Below are 26,286 nucleotides of genomic sequence, written 5' to 3' on the forward strand. Positions count from 1 at the left end.
TCTGAAGACCCCCGACGACCACCAGAGAAAATGATTGCGCATGCGGAGCGGACATTTACATATATTAATGAGTTCCGGGAAATCTCATGACTATGCAAATGAGTTCTTGGGAATCTTATGACTACGTATAACTTTATGGTGTATAATCTCTGAAAATCTGCAAAATCAGCGGAGCACTCACTGTGGATAATCCCCAGTGCTGCCCAGCGCTGCAATAAAGAATGCCTGCTTAATAACACACTCTGGTGTTATTGAGTTTTCTTTCGGACTCCTTACCCAGCCGCACCTCGCTTCCCACTTCAGTGAGGAAAGTTAGAAGGCAAGAGGGTTTGGAGATCTCCGATTTTTGTATCAGTTTTGGCAAGCCAGGCAGGAGACTCTCTGTCCGGCTGCAGGACCCCTGGGTCGGAGACTCCCTTGGCTGGCCCCGGAGACTTCTCTGGAGGGACTCTCTGATTCAGCTGATCCGTGCGGGGACAGACGAGGACCACTGGTAAGAAAAGGCATTCTTTCTGTTTTTGTTTTGGGACTGGTCATTTGGAGCTACTCGTAAGTCGCGGTTCGTAAGAACCCCGCCGGGTGGCATTTGGTTACATATGCGTAGTAATACGTATATGTTTGGTACACGCGTATTTGAAAATCTTTGAATAACCTATGTCGACATTTGTCATCTGGGGAGTAGCAGCTGCTGTTGTTAACTTTGTGATCTCTGTACCTTTGTTTGTCTCCCCGAGGTTTTGTCGGTGGGGCGAGTGAATGTTCAGAGGAAAAATTTGTTTATTGTAACTTGACTTTGTATCTGAACTTGTATGATTGTGTGAGTGAGACGTACAAATACGTACGAAGCGAGTGCGGAGTCTGGATCCGCGGTTCTGTTATCCTGCGAGAGAAACAGCCGGAGAAGGACAAAGTGATTGATAAATGTGGGAACCTGAAATACTGTGGCTGTAGTAATTGTTAATTGTTGTCTCTGTGTGTGTGTGTGTGTAAGTGTTTGGGCCCCAGTCCCTGTCTTTGTGTGTTATAAATTTTTGAATGGGAAACCAACAGGGTGGAGGTTTGAAAAAGAGCCCTTTGGGCTGTGTTCTGACTCACTGGAAAGATATTGGGGGACCACCTGAAGGAAGTGTGAGCCGTAAGACTTTGATAAAATATTGCAATCAGTGGTGGCCTTTATACAAGTTATACGACGGAGGAAAATGGCCTGTTAACGGAACTTTAGATTACAATACTTTGTTAAGGGAAAGAAAATGGGATGAAGTGGGTTATGCAGATATGTTCTTTACTCTGTGGAATCACCCAGAGTGGCAAAAGGAATGTGGAATTAATTAGCACCCCGGGACCCTATGGTCCTGGTGATAGGGAAAAAAAAAAAAGAAAAGAAAAAAAAAAGAAAAATGGGAGGTTAAAAGGATTTTGCTTGGCTTGTAGCATTGTACAAAAGTGTTTAAAGGTTGGTGCACAGCATGAAAGATTAGAGGAGGGGATAGAGAAGGAGATGCTGCGGGGAATTATCGGGATGATCCTGAAAAGGTTGCTAAAGGATTTGAACTAATTGTGAAAACCCAAGATCCTGACTGGGAGGATGTGGATGCAATGTTGGATGTGGTGTTTGTGAAAGCGGTCAGAACCCAGGTGCAGGCTCTGATTCTGGCTGGAATTCTGCCGGGAACAGTGGATCTCTGGTTTTGGGACAATCGGCAGGTGATATTAGGAGAAAGCTACAGAAAGTGCAAGGAATGGCTGCGAGAGATTTAGAGAAATTGCTGGAGACTGCATGGCAGGCGTATGGGAATGGGGAGACTCGGAGGGGGAGAGTGAGGGCGCAGCGGCTGCCGGTGCTGCAGCGGCTGCTCTGCGCACCGCGAGGGGCCAGAGACCCTCTGGAACTTACCAGGAAATAACACTAACGCTGTGAGACGAAGTGCAAGTGCCCCACCGAGGGGAAATCAACCCCTTCCGAAAAGATCAGTGTGTGTATTGTAAACAGATGGGGCATTGGAAAAAGGATTGTCTCAAACTGAAATCGGTACTGATTACTGACACAGGAGCTGACTAACTGGAACGAGGGGAATCTTCCCTAGCAGAACCCTTGGTAAAAATGCAGCTAGGGAAAGGAGAGAAAACTGTAGAATTTCTAGTAGATACAGGTGCCACATTTTCAGTATTGAATCAGACCTTATTGTCAACAAGCAAACAAAATGTTTAACATTGTGGAAGCAGCTGGGCAGGTTGAGAAAGCTTTCTTTTGAAACCATTAGAATTCAAAATTGGGTAAAGTGTAGTAATTCATAGATTTCTCTACCTGCCTGATGCTCCTAGACCACTTTTGAGAAGAGATTTATTAGAACAATTGAATGCTGAGATAAAATTTAAAAATGGAGAAATTGAGTTAAAATCCCAGAAAAGAGTCACATTGAAATTTTAAGTTTGGCTCTCACTGAACCCCAAATTAGGGATGAAGAAATTATACACGAAATAAAGGACCAGGTATATCCAGGAGTGTAGGCCTCAGGAATGCTTGGAAAAGCTAAAAATGCAGAATGGTTTGTTGTTAAACTTAAAGAGAGAACATGGCCTGTTATGATAAAACAATATCCCCTGAAACTGGAAGATAGGCGAGGAGTGAAAAGTGTTACAGCGGACTTGCGTACTTGGCAGGATCCCTTAAAGCGACAGTGTCGCCCTCCAGCCCGCTTTAAACTTCAGCTTGCGCCCTTCGCCTGCTTTAACTTTGGCTTGCGCTTCTAGTCTGCTTTAACTTTGCCTCGTTTCTCCTGTGTACCCCGGATAGGTCTGATCTGTATCATGTGTCTGTATTATGTGTTCACCTCTCAGGGACGTAAGGGATGGCAGTTCTTGTGTGTGGAGTTCGGTTTTCTGTGTGTGCTTCTCAGGGACTGGGGTGGGGGTTGTGTGACGAAAATCCCTGTTTAACCAGAGCCTTGTGAAGATTTACATGCCGCCTCCCTGAGACGATTACCCCCCCTGCTTGTTGTGTTTGTAGACCAGAACTTCATCAGAACTTTGTGGCTTGTGTGCCTGGATTGTGTAACTTGTGCATCTGAATTCTGTGTGGAAAATTGCTTGATAACTAGGATCTTGTGTGAAACCTGTTTGTGCATTAGGATTTCTGTGGAAGCTTGCTTATGGACTGGGGTTTTATAGTGAAACCGTTTGTGTATTGGAAAACTTATTGCCGATTTTTTTCTTTCTTCAGAGTGCACGGGTGACAGCTGCTTTAACCGGAGCTGTAACCCCGGATCGCTATACCCAGGGAAAAAAAGGTGGGGACGTGGGGGAAGTAGTTCAGGAATTGATTAACTGTGGGCAAAAATATGGCCCAGTTAACACCTCGTCGGCGAGACCGGAATTAAAGGGCTTGTGGCGTATTGAGATAAAATCCCCCAGCAGCTGCACAAGGTTCCCTCCCCCTAGATCTCCTGGTGGGAGAAACATACCAAATAGGTGAAACACCTTATGGTCTCTGGGGCGTCAGAAAGGTGTCCCTAGGGACCTCATGAACAGGTTACCCACAGACAGGCTAGAGAAATTGGTCTCAGGGTGACCCAAAAAGCTGACAACCAAAGCAGGCTATAACTGCATCTTATGTAAATAGTTATTTGAAAGAAAAGAGGATCTTTGTAACCATTGGCAGAATCATCATAATTGTGAAGAGCCTTTTTTTTTAATTTAGATGGGTATATCTCACTTCAGACAACTGGGCCTTGAAAAGATAGTTTCTAATTAGGATGGCTGTATTTCACTTCAGACAACTTGGCCTTGGGAAAACAGAGGCACAGAAACCTAAAGATAAGGGAGTTGCAACAGCTGCCTTGAAGGACATAGGCAGGGGTCAGTCAGCAAACACAGTGAGGAAGACTACAAGCCTTCATCTGAAGACCCCTGATGACCACCAGAGAAAACGACTGCGCATGCGGAGCGGACATTTACATATATTAATGAGTTCCGGGAAATCTCATGACTATGCAAATGAGTTCTTGGGAATCTTATGACTACGTATAACTTTATGGTGTATAATCTCTGAAAATCTGCAAAATCGGCGGAGCACTCACTGTGGATAATCCCCAGTGCTGCCCAGTGCTGCAATAAAGAATGCCTGCTTAATAACACACTCTGGTGTTATTGAGTTTTCTTTCGGACTCCTTACCCAGCCACACCTCGCTTCCCACTTCGGTGAGGAAAGTTAGAAAGCAAGGGGTTGGGAGATCTCTGATTTTTGTATCAGAACTGACAGGTTCGTGTATGGTTAGCACTACTGATAAATAAGAGCTATCACTATCAGTCATATTACTGAATAATGCTTTCAAGCATTTTTGGATTGGTGGTAATTACAGATTAATAGTATGATTCTTGCCATGGTAGTCTGAAGGTATTAAAAAAACAAATAGTGGGAGAGGAGACTATACTTTTTATGGGTCATTAGATTTTTTAAAAATGCCGTATTTGTGGTCACTGATAAGGTGATTATGGAGGCTGTGGCTGAAACCGTGTATGGGGATGTGTTCCTTGTCCCCCCCCTTTTTTTTTTTCTGCATTGTCTCAGAAACTGTCCTATCCCACATGCTCAGGCACCATCTTGTGGGGTACAGAACTACCTGACCTTGACGACATTTTCTGAGGCAAGAAGTTAGTCACCGAGTAGAGGTGAGCGACGTCTCCGCCCTCCACCCCCTCCACAGAGATGCATCCAGGTGACAGCTTGGCATGGGCCAATCCTACGGCGCGGGAACCCGACCTGTCCCGCACTCGCGCCTGTGAGTGGTGCAAACTGTGACTGGCGGCTCAGTGTCACATGACTCTGCAAAAATTCTCTATAAAAGAGGCCGTTACGCGCGCGCGCCCACCGCCGACTGCCCGGAATCAGCAAAGGCGCCGCGGGACGCCGTGGAACCCAGGGTGGTGACTATTCTTTCCCTCTCAACTGTTCTCTTTTCCTCTCTTCCTATTAGTTACTTCTCTCTCTCTCTCTCCCCCTTCCTTGCTCACTAAGTTGCCTCATTGTTGGACTTTATTAAGTCAAAGTTAAGTTTATTGATACCGTACCTCGGTTGTGCTTTCTCCGAACCCGGTAAAGCATACCGGGTGATTTATACCGGGTGATTAATCATGCGGGTCGCCGTGACGGACATTTAACAAGGTTAATGAAGATGGAGAATAGGGGAGGGAGAGATCTGCTTGGGAGGAGTTTGCATCTGCCTGACCGTGAAGTGTTATCCTCTTCATCTTGTACAGTTTCTAAATTGTGACACTATTTAATCATATGTTTTGGTACCGATGACTGTAACTGGACTCTCTAAAATGGGATTTTTAGAATTGATTTTTAATCTCTTTTTTAATCTATCTAAAAATCCAGTTTTTAAGAGGTGGGGATGGGGGGACAAACACTTTTATGTAATTTTTAATGTAAAATTCTACTGCCTCTGTGCTTTACAGTAGTTTATTCAGAAAGGAAACCAGCATAACATAAAATGTTATAAATGAGGAAATGACGGAGGTTTTGTTACTTAACAAATGCTCTAGAAAAACCATTTTAACAATGTAAGAAACAAGTTTTGAGCCAGATGTCTTTCAGACATGTGTGTCTTCTGGCACATGCATCCCAAAGTCCTTGGGAAGGACCAGCAGTGGTGGGCGGCCTTTATAATGTTAATCCACACTGAAATTAGTATCCCCTTGGGCTGTAACTTTTTGAATATAGAAGCAAAAAACCTTTGAAAGACATCAGTGTGTTTTGGGGGGTTGTTCCATCACACAAGTCAAGGTCGGTTCATGGTCTCCATGTAAGGAATACGTTGTTGGAAGCTTGCATTCATATATGTGCTGTGTTGACTGGCACAGATATTCATAAGTGCTAGGAGTTGTCAAAATAATTATCTCCGTTTGATGTCTGGAGTGACCATTTTCCTTTATTTACTCATGGATATTAAACGTAAGACAATTGGAATGAATATTTAACTGCTTAGGAAGTGTATGCTCATTTATAAGGTCTTCTGCATTCCCTTGCCATCATTATGAAAGCAAAAATCTTGTAGCTGCATCTTAAGGTAGAAAGTACCGTTCTCTTTCTCCTTCATTCAAATCAGGTGTCTTCCGCTAAACTTTGGGAAAGATGGCTTAAAGGGAATTGACAAGGATCGAACGAAAATTGGAGCAAGTCTGGCTGATGTTCATCCAGTGCAAATCGATTGTTCGGTGAGTATGTTTAGTTGTGGCGGTGAGATGTTTCCAGTGTTTATGAAAGCTTTCAGTAACGTGCTGTCTACAGCTCCCTGGGTTTACAGTTTTCTCTCAAGCAGTTTGAAAATTGCCCAGAACATTTCCTGTGTGCTAGCGTATAATTTCTGATGGTACCTTATCGAGGTTGCAGCTTTCTTTAACATACAAAATGTGTTCTGTTGAATTTATCTTTAGGTACCGTTTGATGGTGTGGGTGGTCTTTCTGACCACATTTCAGCTTTAAAAGAGATGGTCATTTTTCCCTTGCTTTACTCAGAAGTCTTTGAGAGATACAAAATTCAGCCTTCAAGGTAACAGACATTGTTTAAAACTAGAAGTTCTAACTCACCCGTTTTCAGGAGAATATTCAACTGAGGTATCAATATGTTACCGTGCTTCAAAATTTTCAGCAGTGGTGATGGGGTTTTTTGGCAGTAGTAAAGTAATTTCTTAAAAACGGATAGCATATATATATGTTCAAAGGATGTACAAGTCAACTTGATTAGTTAATAAGCAGGAAGGAAGCATCTACTGGGAGTCAACTGTAATTTGTTGCTTGGAAGTCCAGTTCTCTCTCCCACCGACTCTTTTTTTTTTTTTTTTCCAGTGCTCAAGTATCAATTTTACAATTGATAGGACTTGCAACTAGAACCTTGCAATGTTTGTTGTGCTTGGACTAAAATAAGAATCTGTCCACTTCTTAGACAACTAAAGTAGTTCTGCATTACGAAATGAAATTATTAGAGATTTGTTAGCTTTATATATTTTTGGTCAGCAAAACTCCATCATGGTATATTGAAATACGACTTTCAGTTCCTTGCTTTCAGTAACTTTGAAAGTATTACAAATAATGACAAGAAGATCTTTCAGTGTTTTGCTTCTTTATTCATTGAAATCCTTTTTGAAACAGCAGTGTATTGGCTTTTCGAGTTGATGGCTGTATTTAATCTGGCAATGCAGAGTATCCTCCCAGCTTTAGACTTCCTCCTCATTTCTCATCAGCAATGGATGGTCTGGGACACCAAATCCAGTAACTTAAAGCTTTTTAAGGGAGAATGAAATGCTTTACTATCAAATCTTGCCTTTTGTGCAAATAAGAATGAATATGCAGTGTATCACTGAAGAATGACCTGATGATTCATAAGTTAGCCCAGTCTCAGATTCTGCACTGAAGTTTGTTCTTGTTTGGCTTTGCTGTGCTGTAAACACCCCTGTTAGTTTGTCAGCCGTTTTGGAAGTGTCCTTCTGGGACACTACGATCTTTCCTCGAGGTTTTGTACGTCTGCGTTATTCTCTTTTTATTAATTTCATTTTCTGCCTTGTTGAATTGTGTAGGAACACAAAAGTTCCGTCTGTTTTGACTTTTCTCCCACATCAGCTGTTACTGCTGTATTCTACATGAAGTGTTTTGGTTCGGAGAGTTGTGTGTTTTAGGGATGGGGGTTATAATAGGTACTTTTCCGTGATGTTTTTTTTTTTATGTGAATCTTCTTTTTTTAATTGCAGAGGCTGTCTATTCTATGGTCCACCAGGGATTGGAAAGACACTAGTTGCTCATGCACTTGCTAATGCATGTAGCTAAGGTGACAGGAGAATAGCCTTTTTTGCGAGAAAAGGTGCTGACTGCCTGAGTAAATGGCTGGGGGAATCTGAGCAACAGCTTCGTTTATTATTTGATCAGGTAAGGTTGAAATGTGCCGTGTGTTCTGTCTGAGTTGTAACTGTAATTTTCCGTGGTCAGTATTTTTAAGAAGAAGAACTCACTCCTTTTTGTGTTTTGTCAGTTCCTGCCACTGAAATGGGTTTGTCAGTGTTTCCCTTTTCAGTGGGTTTTTTAGGGGCTTGAAATCTTGAGATGTATTGGGAAAGGTTAATAAAACAAATGAGAAAAACCTCACAAAGCAAACACCACTCCCCACCCCCCCCCCCCAAAAAAAAACCAACCACAACCCAGCCACAAAAAAAGGTTGCAAGAGGCAAGAGATGGTGGCTTTAGATCAGATTTAAATTCATAACGGAAGCTTGCTTCCAGAACCTGTAGTTGAATTAAGTCCCGTCTCTGTTCTCGGTGGTTGCCAAATAGCGGTAAAACCTACTGGTATGATTTGTTTCCGGTTCCCCAGTCTCAGGGGGTTGACAGAGGCTGCTGTCTTCTGTTACTCGTGCCACTTACTCCATTAGCCCCATTAGTAGAGGTCCCTGGTGCTGTTCTGAAAAATCTAGTTCCAGTGACTTTCCAACGATAACATTTTTCACGCATTTTTCTCTTTAAAATAGTGCTGGTTTACTTATGTCAATATTCCTGTGTTATCATTCTAGGCCTACCAGATGCGACCTTCAATTATTTTCTTTGATGAGATAGACGGTCTTGCTCCTGCGCGGTCCAGTAAACAAGACCAAAGTTATAGGTAACACATTTTTTTATCTACATAGGAGCTGCTTGATCTTTGTGAAAAGAAGAGCACAACCTGTTTAACTTTATGTGACACATTCATTTGTCCTGAAAACTAGTAATTCAATGCTACGAAATTTCAGATGATCTTTAAACAAGAATTGAAAACAATTCATAAGCCTGTCATCAGCACAAGGCCTGTGTTACCTTATCTATTTTTTTATGTCTTAAAATGAGTCTTTCACTGCTTAGCATCTCATCAGTCAAAGCTTGTCCTTTTTGAGTGATCATTGGAGAAGTTCACGTAGAACGTAACAAAATTTACTAAACCAGTGAATGAAAATTATATTTTCCTGTTAGCTCTATTGTATCCACACTTCTGGCACTTATGGACGGCTTAGGCAGCAGAGGAGAGATTGTGGTAATCAGAGCCACCAACAGACTGGATTCTATAGATCCTGCTTTACGAAGACCTGGACGCTTTGATCGAGAGTTCCTCTTCAGCTTGCCAAACGAAGAGGTCAGAACTTCAACTCAGCGTTAATGCTAATGTGGCAAAGTCCGTCTTTATAACAAAACCACCTAACAGTGCAATATCACAGAGCAGTTCAAGTCAAAATCAGTATTGTACAACTTGGACAGAAGCGGGTATCTGGAGAGGCTGTGCTGTACTGTGGAGGGCAGATCTGGTACTGAATATATATGATTAAGACGATTTCAACAAGTAGTCAGTTGTAGGATTAGTTTGGTTTCACTGGGACCGGACAAGAAAATGGCATGCTGCTAGCCATTGAAATGTTTAAGGAGAAAAGTCTGCATTAGCCATAAATTACTGCTACCTCATTTTGAAAATGAAAGAAATGGTGTGCACGCAAGAATTTCTTTTTGCTGACAAAAACTTTTCTCAAGGCTGGTGCTGGAGCAAATTAAGGTTTTTCATTCCCAAAGCGGTTCGTGTTTGCTTACTTATTTAATCCCCTTAGGCACGTTCATCCTGAAGTGCTCTTGCTCTCAGTTGTTGGTTTATGAATGGATAGTGGATGTACTTGTGTTGGATTGTTCCCAGGCTGGGCGTCCTGGGAGAGAATATCTATAAGTATTTTGGGATCTGATGTTTTTACTGGTACTTAGTAACAGGGACTTGAACAGCGATGTGAAGTACGCTGCCCAGGTGCAGGGCTTGGGAAGCTTCGAGTTCAATGGCAATAGCTAAGCAATGAAAACCAGGTGTACAGGAACCAAAAAATATTGGAGGGGGAAGATAGTGTGCAAAACTGGAACCCTGTTCTTGTGTTTTTTACTCTGGCTATCACTGATATTTCTTTTTCTTTTATTCACACCTTTTGGAAAAAGGATAAAATGTGTATTGGATTGAAGGCTAGTAAAAGTGCCCTAAACAGTGTATAAACATTTGCCTACAGTTTTAATCTGCTTTCAGAAACAGGAGGGGAGGTGCCGTGAAACAGATCTAGTACGTGATTCCCTGCTGTGGAAGAATTCTAGAAACTGCCATAATTAATCTGTGTACCTGGAAATACTTAAATGACAGTCTTGCTAAGATGAGAGACGAGGAGAGACAACGTTTGACATTTTCTGGATCAGTGACAGTCTTTGAGTCATAATTGTTATTCTTTAGAGTAACTGTAGCAATTTGAAACGTAGTGCTAGGGCTGCTTTCCTGGAATGAACTGGCAGAAAAGCAGATGTGCTGAACTAATGAGACTGTCACCATGAAATTTTGCTACATTTGAGAGAATTTTCTTTGCTCAAGAATCTCTGATTGCAGATAATGTTTTTTACTACAGTCTTTTCCTCAGGACCATTAGGTCTCATACTTGTGGAAACTGACTTTTTATGGAAGCTATAAATGCCTTTTATTTCACTGCAGCCCCCCAGAAAGAGTTTAATGGAACAAGTTGAGAATTGTTAAATTTCCTGCTTGAAAAAGCAGAGAGCATATTAAGTGAACTTCAAAATACTTAAAAGTTTCGCAGATAAGAAAAGTATTTGTATTAATGTGAGGGGTTTTGGGGTTTTGTGTTGTGGGTTTTTTGTTTTTGTGGGTTTTTTTGTTTGTTTGGTTGGGGTTTGTTTTTGTTTTTGTTTTTTTTTAAGAGAAAACTTAGGAAAAACTAAAACGCAACCATTTTGTTTCCAGGCTAGAAAAGGGATTTTCAAGATTCACACACGAGACTGGACCCCTAAGCCATCAGACATGTTGCTGGAGGAGCTAGCTGAAAAATGTGTTGGTAAGCTTGAAAACAAAGTGAGTTACTGTATGTAACTGAGTCCTAAGGAATCTGAGCTTGTAGCAGGCAGTACCCGAGCTCTTGTGTCTTGCTGCAGAGCGAGGCAGTGAGGCAGCTGGCACCCCTTGGGACCAAAGAAAGTTAGATGCTTCTTTTAATTTTCTTGTTGTCTCTCAGCACATTGAATGGGTTTTGGGCATCTTCCTCGGGAGTAAAGCTTTGATTAGGAGGCTGCTTCGTAAGCGCAGGATATCAGGCTGCGAGCCACATAACAAAACTCCTTTGCAGTGCAGTAACTCTTTAAATTCTCTCTTAACTTGTTAATTTTTGGCTGCATACAAAGCCTTTCATTGTTGCACTTTGGAAGCCTTGGCCTTGACCTCTGTGTTGCCTGAGACTGACGTAACATTTGATTCTTGTTTTGGTTATTAGGATACTGTGGTGCTGATATTAAAGGCTTATGTGCTGAAGCTGTCCTCTGCGCTTTGCGCCGCCGCTATCCTCAGATCTACACAAGTAGCAAGAAACTGCAGTTAGATACTGCTTCCATTAAAGTAACAGCACAGGATTTTGTCATAGCTATGCAGAAGACTGTTCCAGCTTCACAGAGGGCTGTGGCTTCACCTGGGCAAGCGCTACCACCTATTTCAAAACCGCTGCTTGAAAATACACTAGGAAGAATTCTACAAGCCTTGCGGAGAGTATTTCCCCACGCAGCGCTTGCACTAAAGAAGGACCAACAGCAAGGTACAACAGTAACGTCCACTTCTTCAAAATTCTGCTAAAGCAAAAACTTCTGATTTGTGCAATCAGCACACACAAACCTCTCAGCCTTAACGACAGTAGAATTTGATAATATGCCTGTGCACGCCTCTTTTTCAGGCATATCGTGCATAGTTTTTATTCTGGATTCTAAACTGAAGTGCTGGATTGGAGCTGTGAATGACTTGCAATAAGCAGTGGAGAACTATGCGTTCCCTACTACAGCACCCTGTTTCTGATAGTAGCTAACATCATGCTCAGCATTTGTAGAGGTGGATCTAAGGTTTAATGTATGAGGCACCTCTCAAAATAAATGTTTAGATGGGGGGGAAGGGTGTTTTTACATGAATGCTTCTAATTCCCATCTGAAGAATGTCAGAATCACAATACAAGTACAAGGGGGTCAAGCTAAATCCTGTTTTAGCTATCGTGATTTTTCACTGCAGTCTCTTAATTTTAAACGTTTGTGGATCACGCCGTACACTTGCGCGTGAGATCAGAATGTTCTAGTAGCGTATACTTTGGGGCTTGGCTTGCATCACATGTGTGAGCTCCCACTCCTGACTGCGTCAGCCCTGATCGGGTTTATTGGTGACAGCAAATAAATTGATAAACTCCCTCCACTGCTGATTAATGGAGATCCATGAATAGTTAGTTCTTATGCTAATCCCTGGAGAATATTTTACCAGTATTACTCCCAGTAGAGCTGGTAGATGATTTGCATTGGTAAAACAGAGGCAGAAACCCACCAACAAAAGAAAAGCAGAGAGGCTAAGGGATCGGTAATTGCACCTCCTCTCTGTTGTCCACCTTTCATTACCTCCTCCTTTGGCGATCTTTGAGGAGCCTTATTTAGAAGATGGGTTGGTCTGTATATTCCGACTCACTAGTCGTAGACAAATGGAAGTCTGTGGCCATGGCATTCACTTAATTTCCCCACATCCAGTGGGGGAAACCTGCTCCAGAAAGAAGTGGCCTTGTTGGGTTTTTCAGGTGTCTACGAGCTAGAGAAGTTGTTCCTAATCATCTTCATTCTAAGGACAAAACCCTCCCAAGTTTTCACCAACAGAGAGGTATACCTTATGCAAATCCTGGGACTTAGGACAGCTTTGCAGGGACTTGTGCGATCTCCTTAGGTCTGTGGTAGGATGAACTCTTCAGGAAATAGCACTCAGCGTTTGCCCTCAAATGAAGAAATACAAGGGGTTTCCAGCACTCATTTAGAAGCTGTATTAATGCTAGAGGGAGATACGGATCATTCAGGAGAGTTAACAAACCTCTCTTGTCTTTCAGACAGTTTAAATCATATTTTAAGAAATGATGTGATTGACAGTGATGATGAATCACCATCAATCTTTGAAGATAAGCCAACACATAAAATGCCTGGTAGGCAAAAGGAAAGATTCCTCAGTTTTAGCAGGTAAATGTTTGTCCCCTTTATGTTTATATTTTTAAGATGGCTGGGTCTGTAAACAGTTTTGACGTGAGGGGTGGCAGATGAAGGAGTGAAATGTGGGTGGGGGATGTATAATATTGGCAAGAAGTGACTGGGAAGATCCAGCTGGGTACTAATGTTCTAATGGAATACACTGCCGTAACCCGTGAAACTGAACGGCCCAGCCCTCTTCTTCCTAAGTTGAAGTGAGCCATACGCTATTAGAACGTGTTGATTTAATCCATGGTATTCCTTGAAAGAGTCAAAACCAAATAAATGTGCTGTCTGTCCTTTTAATGAAAAAACCTGTATGGATTTGTGTAGCCATCTTTTGCCTTTCTACCTTCCAAGATTGTTTAACTAGTAGTGAATTACATAGCAGAAACAAAATTGAGAAATGGTTTTTTAAAACACTGTGAGTGCGGCGGGCGACAAGGAAGGCACAGACTCTGAGATGGAAGATGCAAGGGCCTGAAGCCGAAAGGCCTAAGGCTTTTTTATTGTTATTCTACTACCCTGTTTAACTGCTACAATGCAGGAGCCAGACTATGCAGTTCAAGATAACATCAACATTCACACGCTAAGCACTCATCACCCATTCTGGGAAGAGCCACAGTGTCCTGGGCTCAAAACATCAACGACCATTCCCTGTTTTCAGCTCTGTGTTCAGAACTGACCTTCAACACATGTTTACTTCTTTCATGCCTCAAAAGGCCCTGTGAAATGGTCTCGGCTCCTTTATCTTAGAAGCAAGCAAAACCTATTCTCAGTGCAGTGGTCCCAAGCAAATCTTCTGCTCCCCAAGTAAAGCACAGCTGTTTGCAGGCCGAGGGTCTTCCACATGTGACACTGGTTAGCCTGCTAAGTTTATGTTAATCTTTTGACATTTTAATGTGGAAGTCATCTAAGCCAACAGTTGAAAAAATAGATTGTTGTCGTCACTGTTGGCTCAGTTATTTTTCTCAATTTCTATTGCTGTGCTGTCCAGAAAATCTTCTGACCTGCTGAGCTTGATTAGGTCTCTAGGATCTTTGATTTCAGTCAGTACAACGGTACAACAGTGTTGTGGTGGAAACAAGAAATGCTCTTCACAAATGTGTTTCATGCCAGTAAAGCAAGATTGCTAGGAAATTAATACGCAATTCAAAGATGAAACAATGAGAATGACTGGATAAAATAAATAGAAATCTCATATGTATTTAGTGTACTGCTGTAATGTAACCAATCCAATTGTGTACTTCTTCAGTACAGCTAATGTGTTTCAGTGCCCACGTTCAGTTTTTTCTAGAAATGTTGTTCTGCTCCTTCCTTCCCACCATCTCCAGGAACTATGGCCAAATTTCAGCTAAACTTGACAGATGTAGAGACCTCACTGTTACTTAAACTCAAGACTTAACTGAAAATTAGTGTGTACAGGCGGTGAAGAGATGCAGATTGGTGTGTGCTGAGAGAGAGAGAGTTATTGTTCTTCCCCATATCAGGTTACCAACCTGTTGTGGTGTGTGTATGTAGCTGAACAGTCCCCCTGTGTGATTTAAGAGCTGTTACTTAACCCAGCCAAACAAATAGCAGACATGCTGGGGATTGACAGGGTTTCTTAGGGGAGGTATGGTGCAAGTTTGTAAGAAAATGGGCTTTGATAGTCTTCCTGATCACAGACCAGCTTATTATTTGCTGGAATATGGAGAGTATTTACAAAAAAAGAAAAAAAAGCATATAGGAAAAAAACTTTTAACATCTGTGTGCCTATTCGTCACTTCATTTTTAAACTTGTTTTCTTCTTATTGTTCTAGAAATGCGTATGACCAGCCAAGATCTTGCAGGCCACGGTTCTTACTAGTTGGAGAGCCAGGATATGGGCAAGCTTCTCATTTGGCACCTGCTACTGCCCTGGAAAAGTTTCCAGTTTATGCACTAGACACATCGGTTTTGTTCACTAGCGTCACATCGCCGGCAGAAATGTGTGCGCAGGTATCCTCTTTCTCTTTAATCTCATAGGATTCATGAACTGTATAGAAACTAGTAAAGTAAGCAAAATGAATTGTTAACGGAGGTGGCCCGGTTTGAATGTGCCGATAGGTTTACCTCTTTTTGAAAATCCACTTTTCTTCTAATTAAACAGTGAGGATGTTGCTAGCAGCTCAGAAAGCTGGGAGGTGCTGCTAATGAACCCCTCTTTATGGCAAGAAATCCTGCCCATCTCAGTGGGATCCAGCAAGTTGTTTTCATTGCTTTGTAAGACTCTGTGCTCCCCGTAGATGGCTCTGCATCAGCCTGACTGCGTGTCGTGCGCTTTTTGTAGCCTTCTTTTTTATTATATTTGTAAGGCAATCAAGGTTTTGGGAAAAAGTAGTGTTTCTTTTTTTTTTTACATATACATATGCAGCTTCTACTGCTGCAGTGTATGCAGTAAAAGCATTAAAGTTCATGGAATGCTTACATTTGTACACCGGTATGCTTTTATTAACTAGGAAAATTAAATATAAGCAGATTTAGTGCTGTTTTCCTTTTTACTTTTAGGCATGAAATCCATTGCATTGTTTGGCATCACTGTATTAAAATTTTTTGACCTTTAGTAGCAGCCTTTGAGAGCTGTACAAGTAAGGACAGACCCATTACGTGACTGGGTACTCGTTTGTCACGTAAGAGGAACAAATCCTTTTTTGTGATGTAATGGTTGCATCTGCGGTCATGTAACTACCACGTCTAGTCACTGCCTGGACATACCACGTGTGCTCCCCATCTTGTGATGGGAACTCCCAGAATATTGATAATCTGAAAGGGTGCACAGAGAAATTTGTCGTGTGAAAGGACTGTTGCCACTTCCTTCATGCGGTAGATGCACGTCCTCTTCTGTGACTGAGGAACCATCTGTAGGCAATGGCTTGTGGTCTTCCAAAGCACATCACCTGGTCTGGTGGATCCTTTGGTAAGGAGGGGCTGTGAGTAATTTAGCTGTTCAGGCAGGCTGAAGACGGGTCACCTCTTCTAAAATGTACTTGAAATTATCAATTGTAACCAGGCTTCTTTCACAGTGTCAGCCCTCATCTTTTCACACAGGTCTTTGTTTGTTCAGACTGTGCTCCAGACTGACTTGGATATGTGCCCGCTCTGAATTGAAAATTGTGTAGTCGCAGTCGTGTATCATTTTACCGAGACTAATACATCTTGCTGAAGGGCTAGTCTTGTTTTTTCAGGCACACCAGCACACCAGCCGAGTTGTGAGGCTCTTTAGGAGTTCTCTTACACCTAAGTAGTTTTGAAGTCGGGCAGAGATTCAGATCTGTTTCTGTCTGCATAGCAATGTCTGTACTTGAGCCAAAGTGAAAATTTTACGTTATTGTTAAGGTGGTGTTCTTTGTTTTGATGTTTGGGCTTCATATACTCCTATGTCATAAGACAGTTTGAGTGATACATAGTTATTTATTAGCCTATTCTGCACGGTTTAGTTTTCTTATCCAAGCTTTCATTTTACCAGTTGATGCGAGAAGCTCAAAGAACAGCACCAAGTATAATTTATATCCCACGTATCCATTTGTGGTGCGAGGCTGTTGGACCTGGAGTGAACGCTACTTTTACAACACTACTGCAGAACATGCCAGCATTTGCTCCGGTTTTGCTGCTTGCAACATCTGATGTGTGTCATGCAGATCTCCCAGAAGAGGTATTTCTTTCTGTTGATACTTTTCTTACTTTTTTGTTCCATTTCTTGTTAATTTATAAATCCTGTAAGCGTTGGAGTACTGTGCACTCTTAGGCAAATTCATCCTGTTATTACCCAGGCACCGTAAGCAGGTCTCTTAAAAATTTGCTTAGACAAAACGGTGCTGAAAACATTTGTCTAAAGTCTTTTCTGAGTAAAGAGACTGACTTTGACCCAACTTTTTCCCCCTTCTCACACACTCATGCTTATTAGACAGATGCATAAATTTACTTCAGACAGTAATTCCAGTGACTTGAAGATGGTTAGTTATGTACTTAGTCAACAATACATGGTGCTTGAAATGTAAATGGGAAAAAGATATTTTTACTGAAAAGTGAAAGACATTTTTACGGGAAAAGTATGGTGGTCACACTGTTAATGGTGGAATGTAATTTCAACTTTAAAACCTTTAATAAAAATTTCAATTCCTTTCTTCATATGGGTGAAAGCTTTACAAATTAGAAACCTACGTTCCAACTTTTGTTTAAGTAACTTGGAAATCAATTTTTTAGTTGTATTCCTTAACAGAATTCAGTAAGAACACATGCTTAGCTTTCTAGACATCTGAGAGTGTGCCTTAAAGGAAGGTGTTCAAAATGTGAATATGCTGCTCTGATTATTTTGTGTCAGCTGGGGGGAGGGGGACTTACCTAGATGTGTTGATCATCAAAGGCTTTGAAAGGGCTTAACTTTCTACAGAAGTTTTTATACTGTTAATAAATTACTTCTAAAATAAGTATTGAAATTCCTTCCACACCTGTTGGTAGTAGAGATTGAAAAATGGAGTAAAACTTGGAAGTATGCCAGACACCTCATTTAAATTAATTTAAAAAAAGCGCAACCAAAAAAAAAAACCACAACACACCCAAAAAAAACCCCACACCTTACCAAAAAGCCTGCACTTGTCTCCTGAACCCTGCCTGTTCCCTCTATAGCTGCCATCCAGATTCTAACTGAAGGAGAGCGAGGCAGGTAAATATGAAATAAGCAGTCTTGGAGGTGGTGAATGTCACGACTTTATCAGTGTATCATATGGTCCCTTCATTGAGCTTTAATTCTAGAGGTGTTCCTAGAGAAGATATTTTAATTTGCCGTGCTAACCTGTGAAAGTCTAGCCTTTTAAGGCCAAGAAGATAACTTTTCACAGTTGTTCTTATCTAGATGATTATTCAGTTTAATTTAGAAAGGTACTCATCTTTTTTTTTGGAATAGAATATGAATTTGCGTGGCCTTATATCTGAAATATCTTCTCATGCTTTAGATAAAAGAATTGTTTAATAATGATTGCGAAAAAGTTTTTGAAGTCCCGTTGCCTAATATGGAAGAAAGAAGAACATTTTTTGAGGACTTAATTGTAAATCAAGCAGCTAAACTTCCTGCATCAGAAAACAGCCCAGGTGAGGATATTCTACATAGAAAACTTTGCTAACTGTAAGTTAATAGCTATACAGTATCTGGTGGTAACTTTCTATCAATAATTTTTCATATGCTTGTATTTGAGTACCATAAATTGACTCAAAGTTTCTGACGAAATTAAGCTTGGCGGCCATTGGAAGTACTGCCTGTAGCACCGCCGCCTAAGACACTGGCCTTGATGACCCAGCTGACATTTAATGGCTCCTCAATTGCTACCTCGTGAAGTCAAAAATGTTGTACGTGTCAGTTTCTGAATACTCAGACTAGTTTTTAGTTATATGAAACAGTATTTTTCCCTTCCCTGCACTGATAATAGCTAAAATCTATTGCCACCTCTTACTGTGATTTCCAAATGAAGGGGGAAAGGGGAAAAAAATAGGGGAGCAATAATGATAGATGAGTAGAGGAAAGATCATTATTTCCTCACTTTTCCTGTGAAAAGGACATAAAAGAACAAGGGGACTTGGGTTTCTTTCAGTTAAAGTGCATGAGACGGTGTGAAGTTCCCTGGTCTCACTGGCATGCCTGGGAATTCTGCCATTGACTTCACCCGTATGCTTTGTGCAGTACTCTGTGAATACAAAGAATGGTGGGTTTTTCTGGAAGGCAAAAATGCAAAGTGTGTTTTAACCACCATTAAATGAATCAGAAAGCAGATGTGGTGTAAGCCTTTATGGACAATTTTTTCTCCAGCAGATATTCCCTTAAAATTGTCTCTTTTAACTCTGCCCAACATGTGTTTAGCTTTTGAAGTTTACAGCTTTATAAAAGATTTGAAGAAGGGCTCATCTCCAAACGCTTTTCTGTTGTTCATCTGTATTAGTTCACATAATAAGACAGTAAGCAACTTCACCCAATAACCTTGCTTTGCAGTAATACTTCCTGTCTAAAGTAAGAATTTTCTGCTCAAAGAATCTTGAAGCTGATGGTTTTGTGAATGAAATTCTGTAGCTGGCTTTTAAAATCTAATAGCAACTTGACCTCATTAACTTGCAACTTTTTCTCTAGGCATATGTAGGGAGACAGACAATGATACTTGAGCTCCTTTGATCGTTTTCCTTGTGAGTCCAGTAAGATAAGGATGCTGCATTTTGAAGGAAGAATTGTTTCGGTGATGTTTTGGATTGCTTTTTCTGCTATCTCTTTATAGATATGTCAAAAAGAAAACGCAAAAAGAACAAAGGGTCTTCAGGTATCCCGTCGAAGAGGGGGCATTTTCAGTTCAATAAAGAGAATGAAGTTCCAGAAGACCAAAATGAAGTAGAGAGTGATGAAGAGTCCCCAGAAAAACAAAATGGTAAGTGAAAGGTCAAACAGGTCATGTAGCTCCTATTTCTTCCTGAGAAGGATGACACTATTCATTAGGTTTTAGCCTTCTTTCATTCCATTCTGTTATTTCTGTGGTAGCTCTCTGAAATCAGCACGCAGTGTTTCTGGCATAATGATGCTGCCCCTCTAGTTATGCTAGCCAAACTCATGTTTTTCTACAGCTGCTGTTTTTTTGATTCTGAATTTTGTTTTTCAAGTGGTACCTAATTGAAAAACACGCGTTGACTTTCTCTTATTGTATGAGTATCTTCCCAGTAACGAGCAGCGTTAAGTTAAAAAGCTGTACTCTAAGCAGTGTGGACCCAGAGTCACACATGGAATAGAAGACTTATGTCCTAACGTTTGCAGTGTAAGATGTGTTTCCTAATCTAAATTACTTTGTAGTTTTACTGTGCAGTGCTGTAATGGCAACGTGACTATGTTTTTTTCCTGTGTTTACCCTGCCTTTTTCTCTAGTGCTTTTTTTTGTGTGTCTGAATTTCTAATTTTTATGGAGCGGTGACTTTTGCCAGAAAGAAAGTAAAAGTCAAGCATTTCTCAGTGAAAAAATGGTAACAGTTCAGTCTCTGTCATTGCAGAGAGACACACTATTCCAGTACAGGATACTTCACTGATACTGTGTTCCAGATAAACAGAAATCCTGACTTAAGAAATTTTGTGTCTTTCCAGATTTGGGGGTACACTGTGTGACTCGTGCAAGACGTTCTCGGCTGGAAGAGCAACGGGTGACAGGTGTCGAAAAAGCAACGGAAATTCTCACACAGCCAGTGATTGTGGATTACTGTGAGCTCCAAGTAAGTCTAATTTCAATTTTGTTCATACTGAAGTAGGATATTTTCTTGCTTACATGTACAGTTGTAAATTAAGTCAGCTGTTCACAGAATCACAGAACATTAGGGATTGGAAGGGACCTTGAAAGATCATCTAGTCCAATCCCCCTGCCGGAGCAGGATTGCCTAGACCATATCACACAGGAACATGTCCAGGCGGGTTTTGAATGTCTCCAGAGAAGGAGACTCCACAACCTCTCTGGGCAGCCTGTTCCAGTGTTCGGTCACCCTCACCGTAAAGAAGTTTTTCCTCATATTTATGTGGAACCTCCTGTGTTCCAGCTTGCACCCATTGCCCCTTGTCCTGTCAAGGGATGTCACTGAGAAGAGCCTGGCTCCATCCTCATGACACTTGCCCTTTACATATTTATAAACATTAATGAGGTCACCCCTCAGTCTCCTCTTCTCTAAGCTAAAGAGACCCAGCTCCCTCAGCCTCTCCTCATAAGGGAGATGTTCCACTCCCTTAATCATTTCGTGGCTCTGTGCTGGACTCTCCCTAGCAGTTGCCTGTCCTTGAACCGAGGGGCCCAGAACTGGACACAATATTCCAGATGCGGCCTCACCAGGGCAGAGTAGAGGGGGAGGAGAACCTCTCTTGACCTGCTAACCACACCCCTTCTAATACACCCCAGGATGCCATTGGCCTTCTTGGCCACAAGGGCACACTGCTGGCTCATGGTCATCCTGCTGTCCACTAGGACCCCCAGGTCCCTTTCCCCTACGCTGGTCTCCAACAGCTCTGTCCCCAACTTTTACTTGTACATGGGGTTGTTCTTGCCCAGATGCAGGACTCTACACTTGCCCTTGTTATATTTCATTAAATTTCTCCCCGCCCAACTCTCCAGCCTGTCTAGGTCTCTCTGAATGGCTGCGCAGCCTTCCAGTGCGTCAGCCACTCCTCCCAGTTTTGTGTCATCAGCGAATTTGCTGACAGTGCACTCTATTCCCTCATCCAAGTCATTAATGACTATATTGAATAGAACTGGTCCCAGTACCGACCCTTGAGGGACTCCGCTAGACACAGGCCTCCAACTGGACTCTGTCCGATTGACCACCACTCTCTGGCTTCTTTCCTTCAGCCAGTTCACAATCCACCTCACTACCCGATCATCCAGACCACAATTCCTCAGTTTAGCTGTTAACCAATGCCAATTAAAACAATTTACAGGAAGGATATATCGATTGTGAAATAATTCAACCTGTAACGGACTATGACTGCTGTGTTTCCGCACCTGGTGTAGACGGCTGTTCTTGCTTTTGGTGAACTGAATTTTAGGCGACTTGGTTCTCTTCCTCATTTCTAATTTAAAAGGGCCTGTTGAATTTTAAAATAGCCCGCTGACAACCTGCTAGTACTGTTGGTTATTAAAGTCTTAAGAGTTTTCCTGATGGATTTGGGGGTTTTGTTTTGGGTTTTTTTGCACGTTTTTGATTATTAGGAACCTGAAAAGGACCTTTATTTCTAGCAATGATGAGTTTAAACCTTAAGTTAGCAGGTTCACATCAAGCTCATCATGGAAAAAATATTAATACCTACTTTTCTGAATCCCTTTCAAAATCCAGTGTTAAAATGCAGCATTCACACAGTTACAGTGTTGTAAGGGTTTTCCAGTCCCTTGCAGGAGGCAAGTTGCTGTCCTAGGCGAGAGTTGGGGAAAGGGTTAAAACTGGGCCTAGCTGCAGGGTGTAAAAGAGGTTCCTTTGCATGAATGGAGAGGTTGGAACAAAGACCTGATCTTCAGGGCATATTGCAGTGAGGAAAACTAGGAAAATTGCTGGGTTGGAGTCCTGGACGTAGGCCAGTGCAGAGGAGGGCTGCTTTTTACCTGCCGTGATGAGAGAGGGAGTATTACATGGATGTTTCCCCTATGTGGGGAGAATGTGACCAGATAGGAATCCCCTTTGGTGAAGCGGCTTGTCGACACAATTTCTGTCCCATTTTTAAGCTGTGACCTAATTTGTAGAGGTAAAACTGACTTTTTAAAGCTGGCTTCCTAAGGAAGCAGGTTTCAGGGGGTTTTGTTGTTCATGTCTGCCTGTGTACGGAGAGAAGCCCCACAGAGTTTTCCTAGAGTCAGGGTGCTAACAGCGTGTGTTTGGAAGTTATTGCCCACTGGAAACGGTATGGTAGAGCCCTTATATGTGTTTCAGCTTATATATGTTTCAGCTATGAGGAGAGCTACAGTCATGAAATGTGTCTTCTAGAAAACTTGTTTCGTTAACATGGGTGCCGTTGGAACTAGCTGCTCATACCAGAGCGCCTCTTTGGAACTCAAGTGTGGTGAATCAATCGCTCTCGTGAGACCCCACCTGGAGTACTGCGTCCAGCTCTGGGGCCCCCAACAGAAGAAGGACATGGAGCTGTTGGAACGAGTCCAGAGGAGGGCCACGAAGATGATGAGAGGGCTGGAGCACCTCTCCTATGAAGACAGGCTGAGAGAGTTGGGGCTCTTCAGCCTGGAGAAGAGAAGGCTCCGAGGAGACCTCATAGCAGCCTTCCAGTACCTGAAGGGGGCCTACAGGAAAGCTGGGGAGGGACTTTTCACAAGGGCAAGTAGTGATAGGACAAAGGGTAATGGTTTTAAACTGAAAGAGGTTAGATTTAGATTAGATATTAGGAAGAAATTCTTTCCTGTGAGGGTAGTGAGACACTGGAAGAGGTTGCCTGGAGAAGCTGTAGATGCCCCCTCCCTGGCAGTGTTCAAGGCCAGATTGGATGAGGCTTTGAGCAACCTGGTCTAGCGGAAAGGTGTCCCTGCCTGTGGCAGGGGGTTGGAACTAGATGATCTTTAGGGTCCCTTCCCACCCAAACCACTCTATGATTCTATGAATAAGCTAGGTGAACCTCCCAAATGTAGCTGCTTTGTTTTGTTTGGGGGTTTTTTTGTTTGTTCATTTGCTTGGTAATAGGCCTAGAACTTTGTGAAGATGTAGAGGAGCATGCAGTCATCTACGTGGCAGTGGTTAGAAATAGTTTCACACGGGATGTTGACCATACACCTCTGTCACATCCTACCTTTTCTGTTTTCAGCAGCTGAAAGCACTCTGCATCGGTTTTGTGTGTCTTATCTGCACGTTGTACAGAATGAAGTTGAGGGGAATGTTCAAATTTTGTGCTCGCTGACCCAAGGGAGGCAGAGTTTGATGACGGGCAGTTGGGAGGCAGTCCTATTTTCATTTGGTATGGCTGCTCTCTTAAGCTACATCTTCACAACCTCACCCGACACACAGTTCCTAAACAGCCGCAGCAGTGGAAGAAGGTGCTGCCACTAGCTTGGTACTGCTGCTTTCCCAGATATTATCACATTTCCATCTCTGGTAACAGAAGCAACTGTGTGAGAGGTTGGTAACCTGCTACAGGCCGAGTCACCCTGCTGGTTGATCCGCTCTGCAGTTTAAAGGCAGGAGCTAACTGATCTAACTTTTCTTCCTGATCTGCTTCAGACACTCGAGCAGTGTGTTCTGCCAGCAGAGCTGCAGGCATGGTACGCGTTCAGCTAATGGGTAAAGGTGAGCACCTAAGGATGCTTCCGTTGCCAGCTGGCACAGCTGTATCGAGAAAATCTGTAGCCTGGCTTCCAAAGGCCCATTTTACAGTGCCCTGCATTGCAGCAACACTTTCTCTAATGAAATGCAACAGTGGGTTTGCTGTAGCAGCTACTCTACGGCAAAATGGATCGTGTCATTCCCTGCTGTTCTGGAAGCAGCTGATTCGCAATTTTGATCGTCGCTGTAATAGATCGATCAGTAATAAAATATTGTCTGAAATGTAAGCCTTCCTTTTCTCTGAAGTACGAAAAATTAACTCATTTTCTCCAGTTAAATCTTGTGAGCTGTTTAATCTGGTCTCTAAAGTGTCACTCATTTTATTTAACAAGGTAAGACAGCAGGATGTCACTTGTGGTGTTATTGTTTAGCTTCTGAAAACATAAAGAGCCTTTGCAAAGGATCTGGCACTACTCTAAACTTGCCGTTTCCTTTTTTTTTTTCCTTCAGGAACTGTTGCATTTTGTCACTGTGATAACTGAGAACTTCAATGTATTCGCTTTGGAAAAACTACATGCTCTTCTCAGCCAGTGCATTTACCAACATCGGGAGGCTTACAACAAAACCGAATTAGTGAAGGTAATTTTTTTTGTAGCACTTTCTATCACTGTCACGCACGTGTGTGTTATGCATGCGTATGTGTGCACTCTGGACATCACGCTATTTAGCATGACTCTTTACTGCTTAGTTGCCTGTGTTACAAGACTTTCTCATTTCAGCCTGGAAAACGTTTGTCCCTATTGCAAAACCATTGTTGTATTTGGCATAATTGTTGGCAGTTGCAGCAGGAAAAGGCTTGCACTTGAAGACAATGGGTCCACCCACACAGCCCTCTCAAAGCAGTTAACCGCAGTTTGTCAATAGTCCTTCTCCAGAACCTTTTTAAGGGTGGGGGGCTATGAAAGGAGGGCGCTTTTCTCAGCCTGTCGCTTCCTCTTTCTCCCCTTACAGGCAGTCAGACGTGGCAATACTTCGTATAGTAGTCATTCCATTCTTGAAAAGAAATGAAGTACGAAACATAACAAGAGGTTGAGACTTTTCTCTAGTCTCGCCATAATCTCTTCTTAACTAGCATGGCTCGAGCATCTGTAGTTTGACGTAAGGGGAGATTTCTGCCTGTGCCAGTTTAATGCTCATGAGTCAAATTCTCCGATCTTTGTGTAAGGGAGGATTTCTGAGTTGTTGGAACTCAGCAGAAATTTTCCAGAGGCATCCATGGTCCCAGTCAGGTATTCCCAGTATTGAGTCGATTTAGATAGGCTGCATATTCAGTCTTCAGATTCACCATCTGTGAATCCAGTTGTCTTTGAGATGCTTGTGCCCAAGAATAGATAAAATTCTTTATGCCTCTCAGTCTGCCTTAAAAAAGAAGAAGCCTCTTCTCTTCAGCCCTGGTCGTCTGGATCTCTTCTTCTGCATCTGATGGAGAGTTAGAATGGACGCTCCGTTCTGATTGTGCGACAGTGAGGATTATTTGGAATCGGGGAGGCCATTCCTGAAAAATGCGCCCTTCTCTCATCCAGTATAATGCTGTGGTTTAGCATGAGAAGGGTTTATTTCTGTTATCTCAGGGCTTGTGAACTTGTGTGACTTAACTTTTAATGCTTAAATTAAAAGGGACTTGATTTCTTTGTTTTCTACTTCTACATTTAGCTTTAACAAAAAAAAAACCCTATTCAGAGGGCCTGTGCAAGTCAGTCAGGAGCAGGCTCTACTGTACTAAGAGACAGACTTTAACAAGTAATTAGTCAGAGTGCGGGAAATAACATTTCCAGCTTTTAGTTGTGGCTTCTCAGGAACTGTCTCCTCTTTCTACCTGTTGAAGCCACTGTTGATACAGATCCGCAGTCTCTTGATACAGATCCATACAGTTTCTCTAGACTGCTCTCTCTTTTGGCTGCCTAAGGATGCGTTTGAAGCTAGTGGGTATAGAAAGACATTGTGATGGTGGTAGCACATGTATTTGCTAAATATTACTAATAATTGTATGTATGTACAGATTCTTTCTTCTTTTATGAAAAAAGAAACAGGGTTCTTAAGCTTTTATTCACGCTGACTGATAGTTTGTCTTTTTTTCTTACTAGGAAATGAGGAAAGAAATTGAAGCCTTCGGTCATGCACAGTGATACCTGATTTCAGCATCCTCCTGCCCTGTAATGTTTCCTTTTCATTGAATGCTGTTATAAAGAGAATAAAGATTACTTCTACATACCTATTCATACATATATTAGAATGTATGAATAAATACATTTATTTATTTATAAAATTTGTCTTAAAATTTCTTAAGAAAGCTCATTTTATTTTATTTTATATTTTCGTCCTTTATATGTATTTTTATGTGACATACTGCTGTGATTGCCCTTGGAACACTGCAGATCTGA

At 42.0% G+C, this 26,286-nt stretch overlaps 1 protein-coding gene across 1 annotated transcript in view; it reads left to right on the forward strand.

Annotated features, from left to right (window-relative positions):
* Nucleotides 1–26,077, forward strand: part of LOC137661607 (ATPase family AAA domain-containing protein 2-like) — a 34,464-nt gene extending 8,387 nt beyond the window's left edge. The window contains 18 exon segments of the mRNA XM_068397213.1: nt 735–950; nt 3,221–3,287; nt 6,108–6,216; nt 6,436–6,551; nt 7,747–7,921; nt 8,560–8,648; nt 8,993–9,152; nt 10,791–10,881; nt 11,314–11,628; nt 12,937–13,063; nt 14,872–15,049; nt 16,557–16,742; nt 18,043–18,178; nt 18,320–18,397; nt 19,348–19,494; nt 20,196–20,320; nt 24,356–24,484; nt 25,990–26,077. Coding sequence (XP_068253314.1) covers nt 735–950; nt 3,221–3,287; nt 6,108–6,216; nt 6,436–6,551; nt 7,747–7,921; nt 8,560–8,648; nt 8,993–9,152; nt 10,791–10,881; nt 11,314–11,628; nt 12,937–13,063; nt 14,872–15,049; nt 16,557–16,742; nt 18,043–18,178; nt 18,320–18,397; nt 19,348–19,494; nt 20,196–20,320; nt 24,356–24,484; nt 25,990–26,031 — 2,486 coding nt within the window. The 3' untranslated portion in view covers nt 26,032–26,077.
* Nucleotides 26,078–26,286: the final 209 nt, after the last annotated feature.

The sequence above is a fragment of the Nyctibius grandis genome, chromosome 3 (assembly GCF_013368605.1).
Source record: "Nyctibius grandis isolate bNycGra1 chromosome 3, bNycGra1.pri, whole genome shotgun sequence".
NCBI classification, from domain to species: Eukaryota; Metazoa; Chordata; class Aves; order Nyctibiiformes; family Nyctibiidae; genus Nyctibius; species Nyctibius grandis.